This window comes from Lactuca sativa, chromosome 7 (assembly GCF_002870075.4).
Source record: "Lactuca sativa cultivar Salinas chromosome 7, Lsat_Salinas_v11, whole genome shotgun sequence".
In the NCBI taxonomy this organism is placed as follows: Eukaryota; Viridiplantae; Streptophyta; class Magnoliopsida; order Asterales; family Asteraceae; genus Lactuca; species Lactuca sativa.
In genome coordinates, this window is record NC_056629.2 from 103,560,841 (window position 1) to 103,572,970 (window position 12,130).

Sequence of the window (12,130 nt, forward strand, 5' to 3'; positions counted from 1 at the left end):
GGAGAAGGGGGATTCAGAGTAGATGAAAAATTGCAGAGGTCTTACCAGAGAAGCCGATTTGATTCAAAAATAAGAAAAAATGGCTATCGATTGTAGATTTGTAGAATGGAAGAGAATAAGGGGTTGCAGATACTTGTACTTGCTCTACAATTCTTCCATATTGAGAATAAGGGGTTGCAGATACTTGTACTTGCTCTACAATTCTTCCATATTATGTTTGAGGAATAGTTACGGGCGCGTAAAACAACAAATACGCTGATAGGGGCGTGCATATTATGTGTAATGTTTCGCTCATTTACGTTGAATGATCTACATCTCAAGTTCAATGTGCTCATCGGTGTCGATGAGCACATTGAACTATACATGTAGCTAAAAGCCCTTACAACACAAGCACAAGAACACAATTATCATGGGCGTGCTTTATCTACTAAGATAATAGCCCCTCGTGTTGGCCCCCATAATAAAAGAACTTTTAAATGGACAAAAAATCCATTATTTATACCAAGAGAAATACATGAATAAAATAAAAATCAAACATAAATGATTCAATAATCTGATAATTCATGAATCACAATCAAATTTGATCTACATGTTGGATAAATTATTCATAGGCAGAAGAAGAAATAAAACACATGATTGATAGAAGAAACACAATCATAAATGAAATAGATATATTGAAGAAGGAAGAAGGAACTTCCAACTAATAATGGTTACATTGTTACGTGATAAAATACATAAACGACAAAAGCTTCTTTCCTATTACACCTAGTTCCCGAGTTTTAACAAAGGATAGAAAGGCAAGGGAAAGAAAGTAAGAAGAGAAAAGAAGAGAAATAAAAAGAAAATAAAATTGTATTTTGTGTTTCAAAGTTAGAAAGAAGTGAAAGAAAAATTAAACATTTTGTTATTTTCCCTCCAAATTTTCCCAATTGAAAGGAAAGTTAGGAGAAATTTTTTTCTTTCATTTCTTTTCACTTCCTTTTCATTGCTTTAATGAAACTTAAAAACATGTATTATTTGTTGTGAATACCCTTTCTTTTCAAATTCTTTTGTTAAAAACTGAAAACGAAAATTCCCCAAAACACTTCAAACTCATTGCAGAAAGAGGTTGGATGTAAATGATTTTCGGTGAAGCATCCCAAAGGCTACCATAAAATGAAGGTTGTAAAAAACACTTGACATTAGCTAGTTGGTAGACTGAGGTTAAAGAATTAATCAACGATGCGAAAATTAATCGGTACCCTAAAATAAATTGTTATTTCGTTGAATTTTAAAAATTAAATATGATTAATATCATAATAAAGTTCGTAAATACCATAGACAAACATCGTAACAAAATAGGTTAATAATTTTAATATAAACTTCATTCCTCAAATAGTTTACACACTTTTTCAATGTGTTAAAATTTAATGGTAACAATATGTTTGGTTCATTTTGTAAACATAGCCGGTCGCCTTCTAATTGGTCTGATAACACGTAAGAATTAATAGGAGATTTTGTGCGTTCGTATTAAAAGAATAGCTAGAAAGAGAGTGACTATGTATAAATAGTCTTTATTTAATTGAAAGGTTTCTGTTGACTTCATCTTGCTTCCTCGCAGATCCAATAAAAATGGCATCCTGTTCATCCTCTAGTATTATGGCTTCTATTCATGCTAATGCTACCAGCTACGACGTGTTTCTAAGCTTTAGAGGCGAAGATACTCGTGATTCTTTTACGGATCATCTTTACTACGCACTAAAGCGAGCAGGAATTTGTACTTTTAGGGAAAATGAAGAAATCAGCAGAGGTGAAGAACTGAAGCCGGAGATTGAGAGAGCAATTAGAGAATCTAGGGGTTCAATAGTTGTATTGTCACCGAACTATGCAACTTCTACTTGGTGCCTTGACGAGCTAAGGTTAATCCTCGAACAAAGAAGGGAGGGCAATCATTTCGTTCTACCTATTTTTTATCACGTTGATCCATCTGACGTGAGGAAACATAATAAAACCTTTAAAATCGAAGTGAAAGCCTATCCAAGATGGACAGATAACAACGTGATCCTGTGGAAAAAATCTCTAAAGGAGGTTGCTGACTTGGCGGGTATGGTTCTGTCCGGGTAAGCTTGTTTGTCTAACTTCTTCTACTTTGATTTCTAGACAAATTTTCGTAATCTATTTGTACTGTGAATTTTTGTTGATATATAATTGTGTCGATAAATTTAACTTATAAATCGATAAAGAGATGTTTGTTTGATAAGAGAAGTCTAGAAAAGTAGGTGAACAAGTTATTTGATTAAAAATGAATTAAATTGATGTTTGACATGATTATTATAGGATAAAGATAAATTATAAGATGTGAATTTCTTTTCTTTTTCAAATATTTAATAGGAATAATATGAAAATACTGTGATGATTTGTACTATTTATGTCAGGAAAGTGTACAGGTGTATGTTTTTTGATATTTTACTAGAGCCAAAAGGGAGTTTTTTCCCCTATTTTCTGGATAAAGTTGTCTGGATCTATCTATGTCGATTTCTAATTTATGTAATTAAGAGTAGAACAGTTATATCGTCCCATTGAACAGAAGTATAGGCCTCTATCGTTATTTCTTTTATTTTGATTGGATTGCTATTTAAAAATGTACTTCTCATTGAATTTAAAAAAACCAAAACCTTCTATACGATTGTGAATACTTTGATCATATTTTAATTGATTTTTGATCTTTTTCAGGAAAAATTTGATGGTAAATAAATTTAAACATATATTAGCAGTAGGTTACATTTGGAAAGTTTATGATTCAGTATTTTCATTCGGTTATATCAAAGACTCTCTAAATTCCATCCCATGAACTTATTCATTTTTTTGGTGTTGTTTCAGGCCTGAAACAGAGTTTCTGAAGGAGATTGTTGACACCATTTACAATAAACTAGATCGTAAAGAAGTTCATCTTCCAATCAATCTAACAGGAATGGCCACTCGATACAAGGATATTAATTCCTGGTTAAATGGATCCGATGTTGAATTTATAGCAATTTGTGGCATGGGTGGAAGTGGCAAGACAACACTGGCCAAATATATCTATGATTCAAATTGGAAATTTTTTGAAAACATGAGTTTCGTTGAAGATATTAGTTGCAGATGTAAAGAATCCCATGATTTGCTTGGGCTACAAGAACAACTTCTCAAAGATATCTTAGGCGGGAAGAAGAGAAAAATACCTGGTGTTTCTCAAGGTACATGTAAGATTGAGGAGGCCTTGCAAACAAAAAGGGCTCTTATTGTACTTGATGACATTGCTGAACATAGTCAACTGCTCGCTTTACTTGGAACCAGGAAGATTCATGCACAAAGTAAGATTATAATAACAACCAGGGATTTAAACACACAAGAATGGTTTGAGTCCAGATCATGGAGGTGTCAAAAATACACAATGAAATTATTGAATGATGGTGAATCACTTGAGCTATTAAGTCGTCATGCCTTTAGATCCAAAATTCCCATGGAAGGTTTCGAAGAGCTTGCAGTACAGGCACTACGCTACTGTGAAGGAAATCCACTGGCTCTTAAAGTCTTGGGTTCCTCTTTGTTTGTTAGTGAAGACTTAACAAAGATAAATAGCATCCAACTGTGGAGAAGTACATTAAGCTTATTGGGAAGAGATATTGACGATGGAATTAAACGTGTACTCATGAGGAGCTACAACGCCTTGCCACATGACTCTAACAAAGAGTTGTTTTTGCATATTTCTTGTTTCTTTGTTGGCAAAGACATAGATTATGTGGTAAAGATATTGGAGCATGATTATGCTGCAATATCTGGGATCAAAATTCTAACCAATAGATGCCTTTTATCTGTTTCACCAAACAAGAAACTTATGATGCATCCATTGCTTCAAGAGATGGGGAGAGCAATTGTCCATCAAGAATCACCAAAGGACCCTGCAAAACGTAGTAGAGTCTGGCGTAATAAGGATTCGTATGATGTTCTGCGAAAAGGAAAGGTGAGATGCTATCTATGTTCATATTGAAGTTTATTTTACATTTCACACAAAATTCTATACCTTTTTTTTCTTTTTCTGTTTAGGGTTCAAAAACAATGGAAGGCCTAGCACTTGACATGCAAATGATAAAGGAAGAGAAGTACACTTTCAAGGTAAATACTAGATACACAAGTAATTACTGTATGTGTGTGCATGAAACATGGTTATGGTTAAATAAAAAAAATTGCTATTGGAAAGATCATGTGTCAGGCTGTTCAATGTATATGCCTCATTCCAGCCCAGTAATAGTAATTCAGTTATACCACCAGTTATCACAGATTCACAGAAACATCTACGACACGGAAATTCTCAAAAAAGGAATAGAATTAATTTTCTACTTAGTGAATCTTCTGGATATGATGTAAGCTTACTATCCCTTAATTTTCATGCTAAATATGCAGTCATCAACCCTCAAGACAGATGCACTAGAAAAGATGGATAAACTAAAATTGCTCCAGCTAAATTTTGTGCAACTCACCGGGTCCTACGCGAATTTATCAGAAGATTTAAGATGGCTCTGCTGGCTGGGATTCCATTTAAGACTCATACCCTCTGACTTATTCATGGGTAACTTGGTGGCTATAGATATGAGCTATAGCAACTTGGAAGTATTTGAACCACCCACAGTAAGGAATTCACTATCCTCTCTTTGTTACTTGTTCATTTAGCTTCTCAGTTCTAATCATAACTCTTGTCACTTTTTCAACAGGTTCTTCAATCATTGCAGATTCTAAATCTTAAAGACTCATATAATCTATATGAAATCCGCAACATGTCCAGGATCCCTAATCTTGAGACTTTGATACTCTGGAACTGTCACAGTCTCATTCGTGTTTGTGAAACCATTGGAGACCTGACAAGTCTTGCACTACTGAACATGACTGGGTGTGAAAACCTGTGCAAGATGGAGCAAACAAATATTTTCATAGGTCTAGTAGCTTCTAGTTCTGTTGGAGGAGTTTCAGAACAGCCCACCTTTCCTTTCCCACATTCATTACACCGGTTATTCCTCAAGGACTGCCTTCTTGACTGTACTGATTGGTTTCCTTTGTCTTTCAGTCTTCAAGTATCTTTGCAATACTTGAATTTAGGCAATAGTCTGTTTGAGTTTCTGCCTTGTTATGATCATCTTAAGAACCTTCGGGTTCTTGACTTGAGTTTATGCTCAAGACTTAAATGGCTTCTATGTCTCCCAAGTACACTTGCAGAATTATATATATACTACTGTAAGTCATTGGAGAAAATTAGTTTTCAATCACATCGATTCACATTGCAAGAGTTCGGCTACGAAGGCTGTATTAGTTTGGCTGAAATTGAAGGCTTTATCAAGTTGGTGCCTGTAGCTAAACTTGAAGAAAATGATTTGGGGCACATGAAGTGGCTAAAAGAATATCAAAATCACCAAGTGTGCCTTGTTGGTGATGATGATCTCATCAAAGGCAGAAGTTGGTGTGTCCAGGTACATTGTTTCTCTCTTGGACACAAGCACATTGAGGCAAACTGTTTACATGTCACTGAATTTTATTGTTTGTGTGACACAGATATTGTATGAATTCAATATTATGAGCACATCTCTACCAGACATAAAGGATTCAAACATGAAGCCTAGTTATGTATCAGAATCATCGTCTTTGTCGTTTGACGTGCCTTTGTGTCCCAAAAATAAGAAGCTCAAAGGGCTTGAAGTAACATTCAGATATACAATATCAGGTGATGATTGGGCATGGTTTTGTAAAATCAGTACGACCAATGGTGTTGATTTGATGTACAACCCTAAAGTCTTTGGCAAACCTGAATTTGGTAAAATTGGTATATGGTTAAGCTATTGGCCAATTGGAAACACATTGGACACTGGAGATAAAGTTAATGTCTCTATTGTTGTGATGAGTGGATTGGAGGTACACGAATGTGGTGTGAGCCTTGTTTACTCTGATGATAAAGTAGCTGAAGAAACCTTGGAAAATAACATGGGATGGGTAGAGATTCTTGGAGGAGATTTGTCTGGATTTCAACTAAGCACAGGAGCATACTATCTTTGTCGCCGTGATTTCTTTGAGTTAATGGAGGTTGGGAGACTGACTCCTGATTGGTTTAGAATTTTAGTTGGTGACACCATTGACTATACAGGTATGTCCCTCTAGTCAACCTACTTCTGGGCTTCTATACTTATAGATTTATGCTGCAAAAAGAGAAAGTTCATCTTATGACACATTGTTACAGAGGTACGAGGGTGGAGAAAGACGGGTCGACCTAAGCAGTTGAATCCATCATTTACAGAGTTGAAAACCGTTAGATGCATCATCCATGCTCCTGAATCGGTAAATTTGCTCTAATATTTCCCTTTGTGATTTAGTATTATCATAACAATTCTTACAACTCTCAACTGAAATAAACTCAAGGGAGTGCCCATAATATGTATATTAATCTAAATATAGTTGATATAGTTCTCAAATCCCCATTCCCATCACATTATACATTGTATGATACTTTGAAGCTTGTTACAAATGTGTCTTTTCTATTTTTCTTTTTAAAATATTAAACTTTTGGTACTTGATGCTAATTTGGTTATTTTTAACGTAATAATTGGGTTTTCCTAATCTGGCTTTCTTGTTTATGAAAAATAAATAGGAGGAAATTTACAAGATCGCAGAGATGTCAAAATCATCTTTTGTAGATAAAACTTTTGAGTTCACATCAGATATCTTAGGAGAGACAATGAAATCTGTTACGTTATCTACATTTAGTGATACAACGATAAAGGTAACTGAATATTACATTTAAGTGTTATTTGTTTTTGAAGAGGTAAAACGGCTGTTGGCTGCAAACCACATCTGCAAAGAAGATGTGGACTACATGTGTAATCTGCATAAAAGAAAAGAGTTTTAACTCTTCCTTTTGTTGAAAATTAATTCACAAGACATTTAGTAGAGTTCGACTATATTTTTGTTTGTTATTCCATCAAATACTTATATTGTTGTTGCCATCAGTGAGCTATTATCATATAAACAATGCTAATGTCCTTATAAAGTGACGAGTCCTCATACATAATGTAGGAAAGCAAAACAAAGCAATTAATAATGATTTTTTACAAAATATCACATTGAAAACCGCTTAACTTTCACTTTGCACTAGATTGAAAAATAGACTTACACATGGAATATCTTTTTGTCATTTGTTACTTCACCCTTCATTTTGCTTACATGGGATGGCAGGTAAATTTGGTTTTCTAGAGAAAATAAAGGCAAATTAGTGAAAGGTTAATTTGTTACTTGTACTTTCATTTTATTGACTTGCTTGTTCTGAACTCCACATCTTAAAAACATAATTTTGCATTTTCTGCTTTTGTGATTTATTCAGGAATTAAAGGAGATTATCAGTCTACAGAATATGGACATCTCAAAACCATTTCTTTCCGATGAAATTGAGGAGTCTATCTCAAGCCCACATGACGTTAATGGTCAGATCAAGGTAATTCAACACTAAACTTATTAGATACCAAGAAGGAGCGTAAACATTCTGTATACAGAAAATTAACCTTTTCTCCTCAATTGATAAAGAAGGGGGACCAAACTTATAGCCTGACTTGTAACGCCCTTAAAATTCAGAAAATAGCAACAGACAGAAACTTATAAGTTTAACCATATTTATACATCAAAAGTGAGGAAGAGTCCCAACAAAAGAAATAGCAACTAATTAAATAACTAATCAACTAGCTCTCTAAAGGGTGTTACTACAACCTCCATACAAAAATCATAGATATCTGCAAATTATCTATTACAAAAGCTAGGCTCTGATTACAGTTTCTATCTCCAACTCCAAAGGATACGTTTTTCAAAGGATCTTGACACTTCCCTTAAACATAACTTCTACCCTTATTGCCATTTTTCATGTCTTGGATCAAACTCGCTTATACAAATATGCATTCCTGACTTGTACTTGGGTGCTATAATCACATTCAGCACTCGTTGAAATTCCAATCATCTAAAATGCCTGATTACACACTAAGATCACCAATACCAAATCGTCTCTCCCACAACACAAGAGATGCTCTCTTTAAGAACCAGAAATACATGTCGACAGCAAAAAAAAAGTGTTAGGCTTTAAAGCCCAGTGAGAACAAGATTTATACAAGTATAATAAAAAGTCACCGTACAACATTTTGATGCATCTAAATGATCAAGAACAACTGCAAAACCTTTCTATGCATTTAATAATCAAAAGCAACCGCAAAACTGTTTGATGTAGGTTACAGGAACTAAAATTGAGAATGTGATGACAAATATTGAGGATGTGATGACAAATTATGTACCTTTATGGGGAGTAACATCTATTTGTGGAAAGAAATCTGATATGGAAGATGCGGTTGCCACTGTACCAAGATTCTTGAAGGTTCCTATTCAGATGCTAACCCGTGATCCTGGTCATGAAAAGCTGAGCAAAAGTCCAATTCACATGACCACCCATTTCTTTGGGGTCTATGACGGCCATGGTGGTTCTGAGGTATCTATTTATGTGTTAAATGTTAAGTTTGAATGATAATATGTTACAGTGTGACTTGTAAGGTCAAACTGGGTTTTTTTCAACTTTAAAATGGGTACAAAATCTTCAGGATTCTTGAGAAAAGTCAGCTCAATTTTTTTGGAGCATGTTACAAGCAGGAATATGGTATTGTCTGATTTGTAATGGGAACCATGTCATATAGCGAAAAATTCAGCTGTTGGACCAAAAATGGTCAAATCAAACCATTTTTGGTTTAGGAGGGGCAGCAAGTAGGTTTATCCAAACAAATCAAAATAAGATGGTGTTTGTATAATGGAGTTGGAGATTGAATGGAATGGTTCATTCCACTGGAATAAGGAAAAGTTGTTATGATTCTGTGATTTAGTTAATTTTCATGAAATGGAATGAAAATTTGTAGTATATCCTGTTTTTGTTTATAAATTTTTTCATGATAAAACTCTTTTAAGATTTACATGATTTTAATTAAATTATAATTTTATATTCTATAAGTTACCAAAGACTCTTTTTTTTCCTTATAACTCTATTTCAGTTTTGACGAGCTTTTAGTATGTTTAACTTTTTAGTTGTGTAAATAATAAATTATATAATTAAATAATTTTATAATATACATAACAGTTTTAAAGCTATGCCTTCTTTCTATTCATATAATATAAAAAAATTCATATGAAAATCCGTTCTATTCTTACAGGCAAACCAAACATGATCATGGACTGTAATGACTCATTCCATTACCTTGCTGATTCTCTTTCGTCATTCCATTCCATCTAACCAAACAAATACTAACTTAGTACTCATAGATGAGATGAGCCTATGACATTTTTTGTTTAAATCTAACTTAAAACCTTATGCTCAGGTTGCAAATTACTGTAGCGGCCGGGTTCATACTGCTTTACAAGAGGAATTAGAACCTTTTATAAGGAGCTGGGGTGGTGATGGAAGTGGTATCGATATCGATAATAGTGGCCAAGAAATGTGGACAAAAGCATTCGTGAAGTGTATCCTTAAGGTTGACGATGAGATTGGAGGAAAATATGGGAATCTTGAGCATGTAGCTCCTGAAACTGTTGGCTCCTGTGCTTTAGTGGCCTTGATCTGCTCATCTCATATCATTGTATCAAATTGTGGCGATTCAAGAGCTGTTTTATACCGAGGGAAAGAAGCAATGGCACTCTCTGTAGATCATAAAGTAAGATAGCGGTACATAAAATGATGATGTTATGAATTCTATTGTACTCCCTCCGTCCCAAATTAATAGTCCATGTTTTCTTTTTGGTTGGTCCCAAAATAATAGCCTACTTTTAAAAATAAATATATTTTTTACCAAAATACCCCTCATCTACCATGGCATTAAATGCAACAAAAGGATGGAATTAAATGCAAGAAAAGGGTAAGATTGTCATTTCATTTAATAAAGTTAGTGGTAATTAATGTTTCCTTAATATGTGTGTTTTTGTTTGTGGACAATAATTTTGGGACGGAGGGAGTAATAAACTAATGAATGAAAGTACATTGCACTAATTAAATTTGAAGGTGATGGCAGAGATTGAACCTGAGACCTTGTTACTGCTAGGTCGAGCATGTGGGAACATTTATATGTACAATATACATGGAATAGCCATCATCATGGACAAATGAAGAAAACCGATACACTTTTTTTTCTTTTCTGTAGAGTACATCACATTATTTTTATGGTTTATACTGATCTTATTATGTTTATATATATTAGCCAAACCGAGAAGATGAATGTGCAAGGATAGAAGCTGCTGGAGGCAAGGTGATACAATGGAATGGGCATCGTGTTTTTGGTGTTCTTGCGCTGTCCAGATCTATTGGTATGTGTTTGTTAAACTTTTGTGATAGTTGTTCTAATCACTGGAGTTATGTCACTGAATAAAGCTAACTTTCTCGTATTAGTTATTAGGGTTAAATGCAAGGAAGTAATAATGTACTTTTATATTATTGTGTATTATAACATGCTACTTTTATATTTCTTTCTATTATAGTATTAGACTTTTAATAATTTTCTTATTAAGGTAATTTACTTTGAAAAATCCAACGAATTATAGCATTTTTTTTTCTTATTATAGCATTGAAAATGTATTTGTATTTGGGTAACATTGCTTTAATTGGTAGAATTTTAAAAGCATAATGTTGTAAGTTGTAATAGGAGGAAATCAAAGTATGATATTATACCAAAAATATCACTAGAAGTACATCGCTATTTCTTGCTTTTTTTTGTGTGTGTAAAAGAGGGCCGCAGCTCCCATAAATTTTTTGAATGCCATTTCTTCCATTTAACCCTAGTTAAATGCAACCTACTTTCACCTATTTCTATTACAACATTGTACTTTTAAGCTTTTTTTTTGAAAATAATTCTAATTAGGTATTTTACTTTGAAAAAATCTACCATTAAGCTTTGTTCTTTTAACCTTTTTTTATTAGAAGAGTGAGAATTGCTTTGAATTTGGATGACATTGTTATGATTGAGTATATTTTTCAAGGTATAATTTCGTAATAGGAATAAATAGAAGTATGATGCTATAATAAACAAACCAATGGAAGTACATTGCTATTTCTTGCATTTAACTCTAGTTAATATGTCATTATAGCGTTTGGGCTTTTAGTAAACTGTCTAAAATACCCTTGAACAATGACAGGTGACAGGTATTTGAAACCATGGATCATCCCTAATCCTGAAGTGAAAGTCATTCCATGTGTCAGAGAAGACGAATGCCTAATTCTTGCAAGTGCTGGATTATGGGATGTGATGAGCAACAAGGAAGCATGTCAAATTGCTACGAAAAGAATACTTATTTGGCATAAAAAGAACGGTAACATCAGTCTTCCACAAGAAAGAGGTCAATGGATTGATCCTGCAGCTCAAGAAGCATCAGAATACCTCTCAAACCACGCTCTTCAAAGGGGAAGTAAAGATAACATTACAGTGATTGTTATAGACATGAAACCACAAAGAAAGTTTAAGACCAAAATATGATTATATTAACATGAGTTCATGAATGTACAATGTTATTATGCAGTATTCACAAAGAACGGCCAATATGTTTCAATGTTTGTTTAATGTAAAAAGGAATATTGAAGTAGATTACATATATAAGTAGTTAACCTTAGCAATTTCAACAAACACCTAGAATGCAATTCTAAGTAATTAGTGCACCAACTTATCTGAATGCAACATGATGAATCAAGAAAAAATGCACAGACACTAAAGTTGGCAAGGGCAGGGCGAGCTGGCAGGGGAGCAAGGAGACTTGGGGGCCAGTGGCGGAGCTTCGATTTTTTCTTTGGGGGGGGGGGGGGGGGGTGCGAAAATATAATTTGTATAAAAATTGGTGAATATTGGGAGATATAGTCAAAATTTTATATTTTTAGGCCTAATATGTATAAAACTAAAGTATAAGACCTACTTCCGCCAAAAAAATCAAGGGGGGGAGGGGGGTGGGGGCACAACCCCCTAGCCCTATAAAAGATCCGCCCATGTTGGGGGCATCAAATTTATGCATCCTTTATGGGTTTATTTTATTTGGGCCTAATGCCTAAGAGCATGTGTTAGGACTGATGAGTGAGAAG

At 34.1% G+C, this 12,130-nt stretch overlaps 1 protein-coding gene across 5 annotated transcripts; it reads left to right on the plus strand.

Moving 5' to 3' along the window:
• The first annotated feature begins 1,545 nt into the window (after positions 1-1,545).
• LOC111900857 (protein phosphatase 2C 16) lies at positions 1,546-11,643 on the plus strand. Of its 5 annotated transcripts, none has more exons than XR_006184920.2 (13): positions 1,546-2,099; positions 2,860-3,982; positions 4,066-4,134; positions 4,423-4,647; positions 4,731-5,480; positions 5,563-6,148; positions 6,242-6,339; positions 6,650-6,781; positions 7,379-7,489; positions 8,267-8,521; positions 9,396-9,728; positions 10,073-10,374; positions 11,200-11,242. XR_006184920.2 is itself a non-coding variant. In XM_023896733.2 (13 exons), exons 1-13 carry the CDS (start codon positions 1,612-1,614, stop codon positions 11,535-11,537), a joined length of 4,614 nt encoding a protein of 1,537 aa, XP_023752501.1. In that variant the 5' UTR covers positions 1,550-1,611; the 3' UTR covers positions 11,538-11,643. The 5 variants fall into 5 exon arrangements, 3 of the variants coding, with proteins under 3 accessions (XP_042752387.1, XP_023752501.1, XP_023752504.1); XR_006184921.2 differs by having other exon boundaries at positions 1,547-2,099; positions 10,083-10,374; XM_023896733.2 differs by having other exon boundaries at positions 1,550-2,099; positions 10,269-10,374; positions 11,200-11,643.
• The last annotated feature ends 487 nt before the right edge of the window (positions 11,644-12,130 follow it).